Genomic DNA, 17,525 nt, shown 5'->3' on the forward strand with positions numbered 1-17,525 from the left:
TAGTTTGCGTGTGTAGCCAGCTCCAGATTTTCTTTAAGGGCATCAAATCGAAAGAGGTCAGATATATCCTCTTCTTAGTATGGTCATCACATTTTTAATATAGGTATTAAACTTTCAAAATATATATCAAAAGATAGCGGTAGTACACTTGCATTATATGGGTAGATAAAAAGAAAAACAATATTGTAATTTGCAAATGAGCATTTGTTGATCTTCATCTAGATGCGGCTGGCCCCACTGTACTTGCAGAACAGAACTTTTTTACAGAAGGCTAGTGTCATATGGATTCTCTTCCGTCATTTTAGACAATCATCAACACACAAGTTTTCCAAACTGAGCCTTTTACGGTGAAGTTTAATGAGAAGAAAATATATATACATTTTGCCAGAATGGGAAAGAAAAACAACTCACACAAAGATGTCAATAATATTGGGCTAGAGCAGAGTATTTATATCACCCACGAGCCTTTGCTTTTCCCTCCTTCCTCATCACCTCTCCTCTCTCTTTTGTATTCTTTCCAGAGACATTTGTCTGATCTAATCACAATCACTCAAACAAAGCCTTGAGAAAGAAAGAAATAAACGACCCGGGAGAAGAAACATGACCTAATAATATTAGTAGTATCTTCTCACTGAAAATCATTTAAAATAAGTACTCACACAAGCAACAACCACGCGTCTTTATTACTTACATCCAATATATCTCTCGTGAAGCAACAACTTGCTTCTCCCACCGCCATGACTACAACCACAGATAGCAACGGCGACAAAACGCAAACGCAGACGCACAAGAAACAAGTGAGAAGACGGCTCCAGACGAGCCGTCCTTACCAAGAACGTCTCCTTAACATGGCCGAAGCTCGCCGAGAAATCGTCACCGCCTTAAAACAACACCGCGCTTCCATGAGACAAGCCGCCAAGATTCCACCGCCGCATGTTCCTTTTTCTGTACTGCCGCCTCCACCTCCTCCTCTGGATCCGTTTTCTTGGTCGAGTTCTCATCTCAACTCCCTTCTCCCCAACCAACCATTAGGGTTGAACCTCAACTTCCACGACTTCGATGACTACTTCCAAACCTCGTCTTCATCATCATCAACGTCCTCAAATTCATCATCTTCATCATCCTCAGTAATATATCCGACGACGAACCCACAAATATACTCCACCCATTCGCCTCCCCTCCACACCTTCGCCGCCACATCTGAATCGGTTTCTCACGAGCAGCCGAAGCAGCTGATGGAACGGGAGAACAAAGTGGTGACGTCAGCTTGGTGGTCAGAGCTCATGATGAAGTCGGTGGAAGATGACGTGTTCCCGAAGTTAAGTGACGTGATGGAGTTTCCTTCGTGGTTAAATACAACAGATGAACAAGAATTGTTTCATCCTTACAATCTCACCCATTATTCATCCCCTCACAATCATCCATTGTCCTGGTAAATTAATTTATTTAGTTTTCATTTAATCTTGATTAGTAAGATTTGAACATTTCGAGTATCTAGATCTTATTTTTTTTTTAAACTCTTTTGATGTATATAATTTAAATGTGACTATGGAAGAAGAGTGACTAAATTCGTGGAATAAGAAGGGTCCACATCGGTTTATTACATGATCTGATGCTGTATGTTTTGGTTTTTTTGGTCCAATGATAGACATCTACAAACACTATCCTTACCCCCAAATTTGCTGAACTGTCCCAAAACTGTCTTGACGTCATCCCACAATTATATTGTTGTGTTATCATTGCTTTCTATTATTTGACGTTGGTTCATTGATATAATTTGTTATTATTCTTATAGCTTGGTAACTGGTGGTTATCTAAGTCTAATAATGTGATTGTATATGGTATTATTTTACAGTATGGAGTTTGGTGACATTGAGGGCATTGATGGAGACGATTGGCTTGCTTGAACCACAATGGTTGATTACTGTTTTTTTTTTTTCAAACATGATGAATCAACTCTTTGGTTATTTTTCTTATTTCTTGTTTATTTATTTGCTTTCCTTTTATTTTATTTATTTTCGTTTTGAGACATAAGAAAGACATTTTGAATCTTTAAGATTACCAATAAGCCTGCGGAGAGAAATGTTCTGTTTGGCAAAAGTTACATGAACGAAGCTTTTGTATCTATGATATCAGATTCTTGCTCTCAACAAATGATTTCTAGCCTTGTTGTCTAAATTTTGCAAGTCTCTTCATATGCATCATACACTTCATCATCATCTATTACCATATCATCATTATCGTTCTCATATCCAACTCTCAGATGGTCATCTCCTGAACCACTCTCGAACAATTCTCCCTCTTCCATTTCCAACGTATCACTATAATTAACACGGAATATCTCTCTTCCTTATTGTGTAACCTGTATACCTCAGCAACTTCTCTTTCCAAAGTATCAAAGGACACTTCTCAATCAGCTCATGCCCTTCTTAAGCTTCTGTCAAGAAGACACTGAACATCTTCCCTCTCCCAGATACATAGAAGATATATACCAGAATCAAGAATGTCCTTGTAAAGCCCTGATCGCCCACAGCTAATGAGCCGACCACGTCCGCTTTCTCGGCCTATAGATCTCATCCTATTCCAACGGTCGACTGTTAATTTTTCCTAAACCTCGAAATCATTGTTTACTGACTCTACAATCACCATCCGACATTTTCTCGTGTTTTGGTCCCACTCGCACGGTATTGCGAATCACTTCCCGATAGATCATCCATCTTTTCATTACTCCAGCCCAAACACGCTTAACTCTAGAGTTCTAAACGGATGTGTGATAGAAAAGGTAAATCAATTTTGGTGATATAGTAGTCAAATCAATTCTCTTAAGCCTTTTTACATATCACAACTCGGGATGTTACAATTCACTCTTTCTCAAAGAATGCAACGCTTTTGTTACGCTTCACGATAGGTCTCAATACGCTCTCAGGTCAGAACCGAGATGGCTAACTAGCTCTGATACTACTTATAACGCTCCGACCGTCCACACTCGCTCTTTTGGCCCGTGGATCCATCATGTTCTAACTGTCGGCCGTTAATTTTTCTCAAGGCTCGAGATCATTATTTACTGAGCACCGACTTTTTCCCGTGATTTGGCCTCACTCGCACGATATCGCGAAACACTTCCCGTTAGATGATACGTGACAGAAAAGGTAAGTCAAATTTAGTGATATAGATAGCCAAATCAATTCTTTTAAGTATTTTCACATATCACAACTCGGAATATTACAATATTTATCTGCTTATGCGGCATCACAAACTCCCTCCTGATATGGGTCAGATGATCTATCACCAATCTCTTCTCCATTGTAAAACTAAGCAGCTCGTGAATAACAGCGATTTCCCGCTTGTCAACTCCTTCGACCCAGCTTCGTGTCAACGTGGATCCGCATAATTAAGGAGACAAGTAAGTTCGAATATAAAAGTGGCGTTTGTTTGTTCGTTCACCTCGTCTTGTTATTTGTATATGGGCTCAAGAAAGCCCATTTAGTTCTCTTGTGGGCTTCTTCCATCCGTCTTTGGAAAAATCATTCGTTGACATCGAGTCGCGCGAACTTATATTTTGGAACCGTAAATGATTGTCTTTTGATGTTTGTAATCACCCTTTAGACTGGGAATTTGAGTTGTTTATTTTCATGCCTTTAATTTGAGTCATGTGTCCGAGAGATGTAATTTAAGAAACAATAAACGAAACATCACGCTGGATCGTCAATAGTTAGTTTATGTGCAAAAAGGATTTGTTGATAAAGACAAATCATAATTTCTCAAGAAGATGCAAGTGCTCAAGAAGGATATATATAAACATAATCCCCTATATATTAATCCTGAAGCATTAGTAAATGCACAACCTTACAGAACATGCTTACGTGTCAAGCTCACAGAGCTTCTCAGCCTTCTTTTTTTTGGTCCGACTTTGCTAGAGAGTTAATTCAATTTAATTCAATGGGCGTCATATTTAATTTATCACATAAAAGTATACTATATACAAACGTTGTTGAATATGGCAACTCTATTTTTAACCCGGATTTGCTTAATGTGGACAGACGTTTTGATATAGCATAACCCACATCCGCCTATTCTATCTATCGTGTACCATATTTATAAAACCCCGTAATTGCTTAATAGAAACGTGAAGCTTAAAATTGTACTTTTTCCAAAATTTTGTTATTTTAAGTAGAGGTCTTTCTGCATAGTAGTTTAGGTTTGAGTGATATTTGAAGTGGAGGTCTTTGTGCATAGTAGTTTAGGTTCGACTGATTTGAGGAAAATATATACGTTTTGATATATTTCAAACCTTTTTAGCATAACGTAATCTATGAAACAAAATAGTGCAAATGGTTTGGTTATACTATTCATTTACATTAGTTACATTACTCTGAACATTTGAACTGAACAAGAATTGGTGCGTAATCCCTTATCTTAAATTAGGACATTGCACTTAACAAGGTTTATAAAATATAGTAGTGTTAAAATTTCAAATTAAATTATATCGTTCATACAGACTGCACATGAACTTTGAAATATTATATAGTGAACGGACCTTTTCAAAACATTAGTCAAGGGGTTGTATATATTTGTAGAATTGGTACATTTGTAAATTTTTATGAGATTTCGTACGTTGGAGGGAAGGGGGTGGGGGACCTAATTACTTGCTGAATGAGATTTCGTATATTTACAAAACCATTACATTCTATTTATGGCTTATAATAAGTGTGTAAATCTTTATAAATCCCTTATATTATTTCGGCGTGAGTATTGTTTAATTTAATATGGTATCATTATTAAATCAAACGATTTATAGTAATATTGTATACGTCGTATCTTTTTTTTTTGTAACTTATCATATACGTCGTATCTTTAAAATCTTTCTTATAAAATCGCCAAGAAATTTTATTTTATGAAGATAATATGGAAAGTATAAAGAATCATAAATTCGTGACCTAAATGACATCTTCTCCAAGTCTTATATGTATATAAATAGGGCCTCGATTACGTTTGTGCATTCACACAAAATTAACCTTCCCTCAGTTTCAAATTAAAGCATTATCATTCTTAGCTAATGGCAATGGTTGCTTTCACCGGTGTTTTGACTTGAAACCGTTCAAAACCATGTGAAAAATCAGAATGAAAGTTATCCACTTTGGAAGCAATTCTCTGCTTTCTGTGGTCTCAGTATTGAAATGGTGTTAATGGATGGCAACGTGAATGTACATGAACATATTATATGTTTTTTTAAATTTACTGTTAACGTATCTATTTAACTTCATTAGCTAACGTCTAACGATTTGGTTTTCTATGTTTTTTTAATCTCAAGGGGACAAAATCCATGCCACTGTCAAAAAGGATTTGGTTCAAATGTTTGATCCATATTCCTCTCTGAAGGGAAATCTAAAATTCTCATCAACTTTTCCCTTACTCCAGCTTGTGGTTCGTACCGATCAACAAACCACCAATACCGGATTGGTTTTCTGTTCACAACCCGTGTTAAAATCTGCTAGGAACTATCAATGGCTGTGACCGGTTTACAGCCTGTCAATTATTGAGCCATACTCGACGGGTAACCTAAAATAGCTAATATCACTAATAGTAAAAATAAAAACATCAAAATACTATACAAAATTTCAAAAACAAGTATAGATTCTATATTTCAAACATGTAAATCTTATAGATATTTCATCCCGCGCAAAGCGCGGGTTAAAGTATAAAGTTTTAAATGTCGCATTTAATCTTATAGAATGTAACAAGACGAGAATTTTAGAAACACTAGCATCCCCTACCTAAATTTGTTAATTTTTATATCAATACACATTTTTATGTTATATACATCCCCATGCACTAGTACACTTTGAAAAGAATACTTGCTTGAACATTTTTGGCCCAAAAACGGAACAAAACCCATTTTCTGAACGTCTATTACTTGACGGCAGTGCTTTTAAAACCGACGGATTTGCGAACCAGAATTTTTTTGGATCATAGATTATTGTGGTTCGATCGGATTTATTTAAACCCGAATCGATTTTGTATTTTATACGTATATACTATATCATAGTATATCATAAATTTCAGAATTATATGTATGTCCAATTTTATTTTAAAAAAATAGATCTAAAATAGATTCTTCGTTACTGCTCAGAAGAGCAGTAATAGGTAGGGATGACAGGATTTGAATCCGTGACATTTTGTACCCAAAACAAATGCGCTACCAAGCTGCGCTACATCCTTTTCAATTGGTTTACAGTGTCATTGTAAACAATTCCTATCTTGTTTTCCACATCCTTCTTTTATTTTTTTTCATATCAGATAACAAACATATATATATAATTAAAAAAATTACTTTTTTTAGACAAATCTTAAAAATTTCAAATTTACATAAAAAGGCGTTTCCATTTTAAAATGGAATCTATAAGATCGGGTTTGATTGGATTAAACTGAATTTAATTATATTTTATAGATAATATTCATATTTTTTTACAAAATAGATCATAACAAATAAAATGTTCAAATAGTCATAATATTTAGAAAAACTTAAAAATTAAAATTAAAATGTAACAAAAATGATAAAAATATTCATAGTTCAAGTTTAAGATCAATATGAAAACTACATTTAAATTTTATTCTCAGATTTTATCACTCTAAATATTCATCACTTTTTTAAAAAATATATATACAGAAAGTTATATTTTGAAATACAAATTTCACAAACGTAAATATTTCAACTAATAAAATCTTCAAAACAAAGTGCGAAGTATAAAAAAACAATATTTTGATATGAATATTAAACTTTGTAAATTTTGTAATTTATGAGTTGCAGAAACGTCAAAAAAAAAGATAAGAGACGATACTTTATTAATCTTTAACAAATCTTATTTTTATTTAAAATTAATTATTTCATTAACAAAATTTTAGTGTGTATACGAACCGAGACTAGCTGGTTCATTGGGTCGTCAATTTCCAGGTTTTTAATGGTTCAATAAGGATTTTCAACCGGTTCAACTTTAGTTAGATTTTGACATTAATTCAACCCTAATTATTGTTGGTTAAGGTTCAACCCGGTTCGACAACCGGTTCAGTCTAGGTTTAAAAACTGCTCGACGGTCTATATAATTTTGTCTCAACAAAAAACTAATCAGCATTGAAAAAGTGATAGGAAACCTGCTAATCTTAACTCCTAAATACATCAATTAACGTTTAAAACAATATTCATATTTTTTTATTGTTCTTAAGATAAAAGTTAATACACTAAAAGAAAAGCTAATATACTGTAGATTCAGCGCAGAAAAGGGGGAAGAACCAAAATTCCTCCGGGACCTCCACAAGCGTAACTATCATGGAACGTGACACAATAATATGATATGATATTGACCAAAACACATGTCTCTCTATAAAATAATGAGTTACGAGATTTTTATATGGCAAAAGAACTCGAACTGTACCAACCTATTTTTTTTTGCTTTGCGTGTGCAGGGGGATGGATATCTCTATCTAAAACAAGGTTTCCGATTATACCTAACACGGTAACACCATTTCAAAACCAATTAATTACAACTGCAGTGGTTTAGACTCTCTTTCAGACTAGTTGAAATTATTCATCTTAGAGCATTATTATTGGGGGTTTCTCCCTCTTAGTTTCTCCAAATATATATATGTGTATGTATCTATTATATAAGTGTATGTAATTGTGGAGTTCTTTAATTTAAGAGAAACTCAGCCAAAAGTTTCCAATAAAGAAACTTTTGGTTGAGTTTCTCTTAAATCAAAGAACTCCACAATTACATACACATATATGTATTTAGAGAAACTAAGAGGGAGAAACCCCCAATAATAATGCTCTTAGTCAAGTCGATTTAAATATTGTCAATGCTTGCAATTTTTCAATTTAAAATCAATTGATGACAAATAAACTAATATACAATATACAGTACTTAGATTATTAATCACTCTCTTCGATACAAAGTTTCAACCAACCAAAAACAAAAAAAACCTAAGCAAGTGAAATAAAAAAACCCTAAGAACTGCCTCCCTCGAGATCACATGTTTCAGCTTATCGGAGCATGGTTTTATGACATTAACTTGATGTAGAATATAAAACTGAAAACTAACCTCCTGAAGCAAAAAAATAAAAAAAAATCAAACCAAAATGTAAAAAGATCAAACATTATAAATTCAATAGTGCTGCATCATCTACTCATAGTCTAATTTAACATGCTCTCCTGCTAAAGTTATATAGAGGAATAAAGGCCGTAATTTTATTGGTTGGTGAAAAAAAGTTAGCACATGCTTGTGAAACGAGGAATTATACAGCACGTGTGGTAAATAATAAACATGACTGCCTCTTTACAAGTCATCACCGCGTTACCACGTAATCATCTTCCTCAACGCGCAGACAACCCAAGACCTTCTTCCTCAAATTCTCATACTCTACTTATCACACACAATACACATATAAATACACTAACAAGTCGCAATTCTCACTATAACTGTCAACTCCAAAAAAAAAGCACCTGGATTAGTACACAAAAAAACCCTAAATAACCAAAAATATATACACCAACACACTTATCTATACCCTGTTCATTTTGTTTGTATAGAGAGATATGGATGCATCGCCCAAGTACACAGGTGTAAGGAAGAGGAAGTGGGGAAAATGGGTAGCCGAGATCCGTCTCCCAAACAGCCGAGAAAGGATCTGGCTCGGCTCCTTCGACTCCGCCGAGAAAGCGGCACGTGCTTTCGACGCGGCTCTTTACTGTCTCCGAGGCGCCGGAGCGCGTTTCAACTTTCCGGATAATCCGCCGGATATACCCGGTGGACGTTCCATGACGCCGCAGGAGATTCAGGTGGCAGCTAACCGTTTCGCCAAAGAAGAACTGTTACCACCCCATCAACAACGACCAACGTCGCAACGTGGCGATAAGTCATCGGAGGAAGTAACAGAAATTTCGGCACGTGAAGAAATTAGTGGTGGGCCAACGTTAGGAGAAGTTGGTGAATATAATAATTACAACAACGAGAATAATAGCAATGGTACTGATACGTCGACGTATTGGCCGTCTCTATGGGAAGAGAATTTTGGTATGTCGGAAGAGTTTGATACCTTCTACATGGAGGATTCGTCACAGCAACAAGAACATGAGCTCTCATCTGATTTTTACTACGATGGAGCTTATGTTGTTGAAGATGATTTCTCTCATTACAATATTAATCTTTGGAATTTCTGAGATCCATTTTTTAGTAGTGATCTTGGACTGAATATTCCATCATTACTGAAGGTGAATCATTAAGCTACTAGTCTCTTATTAGTTTCGTTTAGTAGCTATTATTCATCTTCTTATTCTTTTTATTTTATTTATTACAATTTATAAATAAATTTGTTATGTATGTTTATTGTGCTTTCGGTTACATTGCACATCATTTTCACTTTGTCTTTTTTTCTTACATTTTCTTGGTTAACAAGCCAATATTGACCCCTATTGTTTGGTCATGTACGTTTTCAAAGTTTATAAATAAAGTTCCATATATGTATATTTCATTATGGACTCGCGTTTTGTTCGGAAATGAATTTTAACTTTTATTATAAATTTGTATATGAATTTTTTTTGGTCAAAAATTTATTTGTAATACACACGAAAATTTTACTATGTTATGTAATGAACTGTCTAGAAGCACACATCCATCACGCTGAAAGTTAAAAGCAAAGACATCACACATGCATACCCAAACGGAAAAGTCCAAAGAATCGATGGCATGATATGGTGTCGTAGTTGTTTTTACGGCCATCTCATTCACTATAATTGTAACATCTATGATCCATATTTCACTAAAAACTTACGATTTATTCCTGTACTCCATGTGAAATATATTCAACGAGACTATCGATATTATCAGGATACGATATTACTATTACATGTAACCATGCCTCAGATGAAGAGTGTAAATTGATCACTTGAAGTGAAAAGCAAATATAATATCTTGGTCGGAGGGTAATTCGAAACGTATCTCTAACAAATCGTTCCTTTAGATCATGTGATGAATTATATATTTTTTTAGTTCACAATATTATAAAAATCTTATAAACTCTCCCAAACCTTTGGCTTATCAACCATATAATTCTATACAACACTAACATTTTCGGAAACATATATACTGTTAAGTTTTGACGACCACATGACCAGAAAAAAAACATCAACAATTATCTTCAGCCATTTAGGTCCTTCTTGACCGTCTATAACTTCTCCCTTTGTACGGTGAATATGGCAAAGCCAGAATTACGACTTACGAGGCATAGTCTTGGCCAAGAGAGGTCCTTCTCAAGATGTTGTTGAAGATGAAGTTGGTTGTACGCCATAAGCAACCAAAAGGATGTAACTTGCCTCTACTATGTTAGGTATTTAACTTGATGTTAGTGAGGAATAGGAAATGGATTATGGATGGCATAAACTGGCCACACATGGAGCAAATAGAATTAAGGAGTTTGGCAACGCCACGTGATTGGACGTACAACACGGTGGGGGCAACAACAATGAGTGGGGTTAAGTGTTCGAACACGTTAGATTGAAATATAAATTGAAAAGGGAAAAGTGAACGAGAGTGGGTCTATAGAAGAGGGCTAAAGGAGGACCCATGAGAATGATGATGAGATGAGATCTTATGTTGATACGCGGTTTTGATTGAATTATGAATGCTTTACGCAACCTACCCCAACTAGTCTTATTTCTTTTGTTTTGCCAAAGTACTCTCGTCTTCATCCTCGTACATATATTTAAATAAAATTCTCGTATATAAATATAAACGAATGAGGCACATTTTTATGATCATACGGACAATGGTTCAGTTCCTAAAGGTAACACAGCAATGGATGCAAATCATATACGAAAACCATAACTTTTTTTTTTTTGCTAAAAATCACAAAAAAAAACCACAAAGTTGAAGTCAAACAGAAATTAAAAGGCTTTCATTTCAATTCTACGTTTTTTTTTTTAACGCTTTGTATCATTAACAAGCCATATAGGCAAAAAGTTCCAACATATTACAAAACCAAGCACAATAACATATCAATAGATATGTCATAAGAGAGGATAAATAGAAAAATATCAAAGAAAGACAAACGCAATACACGAAGACAGTAGTCTTCTAATGGCGTGCATTCCTTATACATTAATGATTGTAATTGTATACCATCAGCGATGGAAATCATGAGCTCGAACCCTCCAAACTACTTAGCTTTTCTTTTATCCACATTATTAGCTTGAAAAAAAACTCAGTTTTTGGAGGTCTAGCTCCATGAAATCAATCCCACCAATCCTCACTCTCAAGTAGACAGAACTAGATGATAATACAGTCGCTCCAAAAGAAACCAGCAAGTCCCAAAAGCTACAACTGTACAGCATAAAGGAGGCGAGAGAGCAGACCCAAACCAAGGAATCAAAAGCACCAGCCTGAACTTGACTGGAGAAAGGATAAGATGATCTCTTGCTTAACCCTCGTCCCAAGGTAATAAGAGACCTGGCGAAGCTACAAGTTCAATGCATCTATCCTATACCAACTACTGGAAACAGCAACCCTTAAAACCCAAACACTAGAGGGAGCAAGACACTTCAAAAAAACCGCCTAAACCAAATCACAAGAGAACCAGAACCAGGACACAAAAGAACCACCAAGCCATACACTAACCGGAAAGAAACGGTGGAAGAAGCACACCAAGTGCCTAAGACCCAACACAGCAGGTGAACACCGATGAGAAGCAGGATTAAACAGTTCCGCCAATCTATTAAACATAAATTAACTGTGAGACTTGTCAATCAACTATACATGTTAATTTGTTAACATTTACTCTTTGTGTTTAAATTTATTTGATGGGCAAAGACTTTTTTCGGCTACAAGTCAAGTGGAGTTCATTGAATCAAGAATTTGAGAGAATTAAGATTTGATTAAATTCAAGAAAATCTGAGAATTGAATAAATTTTTAACAATCCTGTTACAAGATTTATGTTTTTTGAAGAAATTTTAGTATTTTTTTGAATCTGTAATATTTTTTTAAATTACGGTGATAATATTATTATCGTCTTATGAAATATATAATATATCTAAAAGTTATTAGAAATTTATTTTCAAATTTTTTTTTCATTTCAAAAGTTTTGGTTTTTTTAAAAAGATCTCAAGTAATTTTTTATTTTTAGTTTTTAGTTTCAAATACCATCATATATAAGGGATATTTCGATTCATTATTTTTCAGTGGAAAATGTTATCTAAATTCCACTAAATCTCATTTGATAGATTTTATTAACAAAATTCATATTTTACAGTAAATTGGAATTTAAGAGAATTTATATAAATGACTAATCTAATAAGTTTAGATTTAATATAGAATTCTATAAATTCTAGATATAATAAAAGCAGATTTGAGAAAAAAGTGAAATCCTTTCAAATCCTTGATACCAAGTAATGTTCTCATTACTAGGGCTGCCGGGGTACTATTCGGGTGTTGGTTCTATTTTAATCGGGTTCGGATTTTAATGGTTACCGAAAACCAACCCCATTCGGATAATTTAAAATTTGGGTTCGGAACCGGTTCGGGTGCTCTTCGGTTCGGATCGGGGTTGGTAAATTATTTTGGTATTGATATAACCCGAAATACTATCGGGTTTAGGTCTCAAACGGACTTTTGGTTCTTAAGTATATCGTTTATACTAAATATAACCAATACAAATCTAAATAAATTGTAACTTGCAATACAAGTAAGTAAGTAAAAACATCAATTTTGTCACTGACCAAAGAAAACAACTATAAAACGACGCAAATTTAAAACGAAAGCTAAACATCTTTAATGATATAAATAAAACAAAACAAATGAGAGAATTCAAAGAAAAACTAAAGCCAAAACCAAAACCAAATGGAAAACATATTATTTAATGAAATCAAAAACCAAAAACTTAAATAAAACTTCAAGTTTCAACGGCAAGCACCATCTTCAACCTTCAACTACAAACTTTTCAAACTTCAATCTTAAAGATATAAGTAAAATCAGTTTTTTTTTATTTTTTAAATAGTTTATTTGTATAAATTTTGTAACCAAAACATAAGTAAGATTGATTCAAAAAAAAAAAAGGAACATCAATCTTGATAATTCAAAATCAAACGAAAAAGTAAATATATCTATCGATAGAAATAAAACCAAATAAATGAAAGCATAAAACGAAAACCAATTTCTCATGAAATGAGAAGCATTGTTCAATGAACAAAAAATCAAAATATAAAAGCTTTGAACTTCAACCGCAATCTTCAACCATAAACTTCCATGTTATAAAACCACCAACCTTTATGTAATAGATAATAATTTAGATGTTTCATATATCTAAGTGTATTTTGGATACATATCAGAAATTGAAATCATGTTTGGTACAAGATTTTTTGGAATGTTTCGGGTTCTATCGGATATCCATTTAAATTTGGATTCGGTTCAGATAATATCCATAACCCAAAATACCATAAAACAAGATTCATTCGGTATTTATGTCGGGTTCAGATCGGTTCGGATTCGTTTTTATCGGATCGGATTTGGTTCAGATTTTCGGATTCGGTTAATTTATCCAGCCCTACTCGTTACTATAGGTAACAAATCAATTTTGTTTGATATTTATGATTAAGATATGATCAGTTATCTAACATGGCAGTCTTATTGGTTAATTAATTTTTCAAATATTTTTTATATATCAAGATAAATTTTAGAAAAGATAAGCATATCTTAAATTTTATATATTAACTTTAAACATCAAATAAAATGAATTACTAATGTATATATAGAACATGGTGGTAATTATACAATAATCATGATGATAATACTAATGAAAATGGTGTTATATCTATAAAAGTAATAATGACAAAATCTTGGAAAATCTGGACAATGGATTATAATTTATAATGAATGATAGAAGAAGATAAACATTAAATATTCCAAAAGTGGTAACTGGTAAGAGGACATTTCCAAATTCAATGTGAAATCTTATTCAGCTGTTATTCCTTTGAAAAATAAATACCACATGAATAAAATACTGTCGGCTTAAATCGGCATTTATCGGGTCCCATCTTCTGTATGTGGATAACCCTCACCGTTTCTCAGAAAGCATCCATCTCGGCACTGCCACGTTACATTCGTTCCCAGTTCCTATATAGCCGCAACGGTTAAGGAACCGCCACGTGTCCACTGATGTGATAAGGTTGAGTCAACAGTTACTTTATCCTCTTCATCGTTCTCACTTTTTCATTTAAAATTTTACTAACATTTAATAAAGAAAGTAATAACAACCAAGTCAACGAGACCACGAGAGTACGTACGAAGGGACAAGAATCAAACTATAAAGATCCATCGTCTCTCCCTCTTTCATTTCTGCTAACTCCAAATGACGACTGAGATGGATAGAATTGAATCTTACGTGTTTGATATCTCCGGTGATCATCTGCATCTGTCTTCTTCTGAGTCGGTCTCTTCACCTTCTAATTCTTCTATTGGGAAGAATAGCGATGACGATGACGAGGAAGATAATGAAGCTGAGTCATCTCCGGACAAGGGTCCTCTTGATTTGATGGAAGCTCTCGAAGAAGTCTTACCCGTTAGGTAAAAATCTCTTTCAAAACTTAATGTCTTGCTGTCTGAATCTAGAGAGAGTCAGAAACTTTTTTTTAAGACATAAGTAAGAGTTTTTTTCTGAATGTTTTTCTTTTTGAATGTGGTTTGTGTAGGAAAGGGATATCGAATTATTACAATGGAAAGTCAAAGTCTTTCACGAATTTAGCTGAGGATGCTGCGTCGGCGTTGGCTTCTTGTTATTCTTCAATGAAAGATTTGGCGAAGCCGGAGAATCCTTACAGTCGTCGTCGGAGGAATCTCCTCTGCCATAAGATTTGGGAGAAGAGTCCACGTGGAAGGATCTCGAAGAGACAGACCATGAGCTCGAGCAAGAGCAAGAGCGCGTTGACGCTTGCTGTGGTGGTTGCTGCCGAGGAAGGTTCTTCGTCCGGCGGAGACTCGTCTACGGGAACAAGTCCGACGACGTCCACTGGATCTCCTCCGAGGCTGTGTCCTGGGAGTCAAGGGTCTTTTGGTAATATGAAGTCTTCTCATTCGTCGTCAATGGGTTTTTGTGCCTGGAGATCGTATTCGGTGGCTGAAACTCCGAGGTGTTTTCCGGCGACGGCGAGTGGTATTGGTTCCACTGACTCGTAGGAAGGATTAACATTTTGTGTTTTTTTTTTTGTAAATTTATATTTTTGAAGTTAAATCCTTTTAGTATTTTCTTGGAGTAACATCTAGAGAATGTACAGACGAGTTTAACGGATCCTTTCTTGTTCTTAGCCAAGTTTTAATGCTAAAACCATATGAAACAACTATAATAATCTATGATACGACAAGTAGTAATCAATTAAGAGATGAAGCTGTGAATGTTTGGTGAGAAGAAGATGATGAGGTTTGAATCTGAACTACCAACTTTCTTTCAAGTACATTTCTGTGAAGAGGCATTTATGTCCACTGTTCATTGTTTGTAGTTCTTCCTGTGTACTTAATTAGCAAATCGGAAGTGTTTTTTTTTTTTTTGCTTGTGAGAGGACTAATCTGTTGAACTGGAACATAGTCAAGGATCTCGTTTAACACTGGTCACTTAAGAGACTTTACCAAAACCACGTTTAATACTAGTCCTTTAGAGAGATGATTAACTCCGTTTTTTTATTAAGAGTTTTTAATTCATGATTCGACATTTTTTTTTAAATTTTTCAACTAACAGACAGTTCTTATATTTATTATTTGAAAGACGATTTTTTAGTTAAAATATAAGAAAAACTAAAAAGCCGAAATTAAGAACCCAATTAAAAAACCTGGATTAATCATAGTCTATTGTTTGGTAGGTCGATTCCACATAAGCTTGCCCAGGATTTTCTAAGGTTAAAGATTGTACATCACTACATTGTGTATATGTTGCAACCTCCAACTCGTGAATAGTAATTACAAGATTTCAGTAATCTCTTTTATACAGTAACTTAAAAATGTAAAATATACAAAACCTTGAAAGGCTCGTTTACTGACTTATTGAGTAGGTAAGACCTTCTGGGCGAAGTAAAAGGTTAGGGTCTCAGGGACAGTGATTAAAACTAGTCCACGTTTATCTTCTTTCAGCTTCTCAATTGAACGTCAGAGACCTCTGCAGCCTGCAATGGAGGAGGCGAGTGCGAACGAACCAGCTACCAAAAGAAGCGTCAAATCGTCTCCGTCAGGACCGATACCGAACTTTTTTGTATCTCTATCCTCTGCATTTACGCAAAAAACTCCACTCCTGCGTCCGAACAAACCCAATTTGCTACTTCTACCACCTGTTTCAGACTCCGTCAAGTTGATTCAAGACCTCCATCGTTCTCTGGCCTCTGCTACTGAGAAATTCTCAGGCTTCTTCCATTCACTCGCCTATAGGAACCCTCTGTTCCAGGAAGCGGTTCGCTTGTCCTCCGAGTTTCGCGGTCTTTGCGACGAGGTAGTTCTCTAAGTAAACGTTTTGTTTATGTCCTAAAGTTAATATCTTTTTTTGTTCTACTCTACTCTTCTCTATGTCTCTGTTTCAGTAGATAAGTAAAGGCTGTGTTTTTTGTGTGCGTTGCTTCTGGTTAATTGGTGAAGAAGCCTTTTGTTTTGTTTTTTTTTCCTCAGGTTCGTTTGAGAAACACTACTACAAGGGTGAGTTTTGCGATGGCTAATCACGGTTTTGCAGCGGTTCTGCCTGGAGATTCAGTTGCTGGATTGGTGGTTGCTAACGGGTTGATAAACTTCCTCAACATTTATAGCAACGTTCTTGTTCTCCGTCTAGTACTCACCTGGTTCCCTACTGCTCCTCCTGTCATTGTCAGCCCCCTCAGGTTACTGTTTTCTCTGCTTGTATTTTGAGAAATGCCACTAGAGGAAGTTTCTTTTGGATCTCTCCTTTCTCTCCAACTCTTGAATGGTTTAAGTGTTGGTCAGAGAACCTTTTGGGGTTGAATGCTAATTATGTGTTTTACCGTTGTAACAGCACTTTATGCGATCCATACTTGAACTTATTCAGAGGAGTCATACCGCCTCTCGGAGGATTGGATCTGTCTCCCATTTTGGCCTTCCTTGTGCTCAATGCCTTCACCAGCAGTGCTATGGCGCTTCCTTGTGAGCTCCCTCCAGCTGAAGGAGCGGCTTCTCCATCATCTCCTGAGACAAAGTGGACGAGAAGGAGAAGGTTGGCCAGGACCAAGAGGACCATAGACCGATGACCTGAAGCTTTCTAAAAACTCTCCTCTTTTCTACCTTTTTAGTCTTTGAATAAACAAAGACTTGTGTCTCTTATATACACAACTCTGTAAGACTTTGCACAATTTCAATGCAATATTAATCTTTGTTCTTCATTAGCAACTTTTACCAAGGGTTTAAGCCTCTGCTTTGCAGGATAGTTTCAAAGAGCTATCAAGATGGTATGGTTAACACCTTACAAAGAAAGAGAAGAGAGAAAGCTTTGTCTATA

The 17,525-nt window shown here is 35.1% G+C and overlaps 4 protein-coding genes across 4 annotated transcripts; all 4 read left to right on the plus strand.

The window, feature by feature from the left end:
* The first annotated feature begins 204 nt into the window (after nt 1–204).
* LOC108846309 (uncharacterized) lies at nt 205–2,130 on the plus strand. Its single transcript, XM_018619535.2, has 2 exons — nt 205–1,432; nt 1,856–2,130. Exons 1-2 carry the CDS (start codon nt 738–740, stop codon nt 1,905–1,907), a joined length of 747 nt encoding a protein of 248 aa, XP_018475037.2. The 5' UTR covers nt 205–737; the 3' UTR covers nt 1,908–2,130.
* Nucleotides 2,131–8,454: 6,324 nt separating this feature from the next.
* On the plus strand, nt 8,455–9,381 carry LOC130509105 (ethylene-responsive transcription factor ERF016-like). The gene has a single exon (XM_057004731.1). It carries the CDS (start codon nt 8,592–8,594, stop codon nt 9,213–9,215), a length of 624 nt encoding a protein of 207 aa, XP_056860711.1. The 5' UTR covers nt 8,455–8,591; the 3' UTR covers nt 9,216–9,381.
* Nucleotides 9,382–14,362: 4,981 nt separating this feature from the next.
* LOC130509462 (protein OXIDATIVE STRESS 3 LIKE 1-like) lies at nt 14,363–15,350 on the plus strand. The gene is made up of 2 exons (XM_057005470.1): nt 14,363–14,608; nt 14,734–15,350. The coding sequence occupies exons 1-2, from the start codon at nt 14,394–14,396 to the stop codon at nt 15,215–15,217; spliced, it is 699 nt and encodes a 232-aa protein (XP_056861450.1). The 5' UTR covers nt 14,363–14,393; the 3' UTR covers nt 15,218–15,350.
* Nucleotides 15,351–16,182: 832 nt separating this feature from the next.
* On the plus strand, nt 16,183–17,409 carry LOC108847672 (ylmG homolog protein 2, chloroplastic). The gene is given in 4 exon segments (XM_057005745.1): nt 16,183–16,514; nt 16,688–16,893; nt 17,046–17,259; nt 17,262–17,409. Coding segments are annotated over 4 exon segments (756 nt in total). The 5' UTR covers nt 16,183–16,199; the 3' UTR covers nt 17,283–17,409.
* Nucleotides 17,410–17,525: the final 116 nt, after the last annotated feature.

Source organism: Raphanus sativus, chromosome 3, assembly GCF_000801105.2.
Source record: "Raphanus sativus cultivar WK10039 chromosome 3, ASM80110v3, whole genome shotgun sequence".
Lineage (NCBI taxonomy): Eukaryota > Viridiplantae > Streptophyta > Magnoliopsida > Brassicales > Brassicaceae > Raphanus > Raphanus sativus.

Bases quoted from the DNA above. Each gene is read 5' to 3' on its own strand.
- LOC130509105 (XM_057004731.1), top strand. From the start codon at position 8,592: ATGGATGCATCGCCCAAGTACACAGGTGTAAGGAAGAGGAAGTGGGGA.
- LOC130509462 (XM_057005470.1), top strand. From the start codon at position 14,394: ATGACGACTGAGATGGATAGAATTGAATCTTACGTGTTTGATATCTCC. The intron at 14,609-14,733 runs GTAAAAATCTCT...TGGTTTGTGTAG, and splicing joins GAAGAAGTCTTACCCGTTAG to GAAAGGGATATCGAATTATT.
- LOC108846309 (XM_018619535.2), top strand. From the start codon at position 738: ATGACTACAACCACAGATAGCAACGGCGACAAAACGCAAACGCAGACG. The intron at 1,433-1,855 runs GTAAATTAATTT...ATTATTTTACAG, and splicing joins CACAATCATCCATTGTCCTG to TATGGAGTTTGGTGACATTG.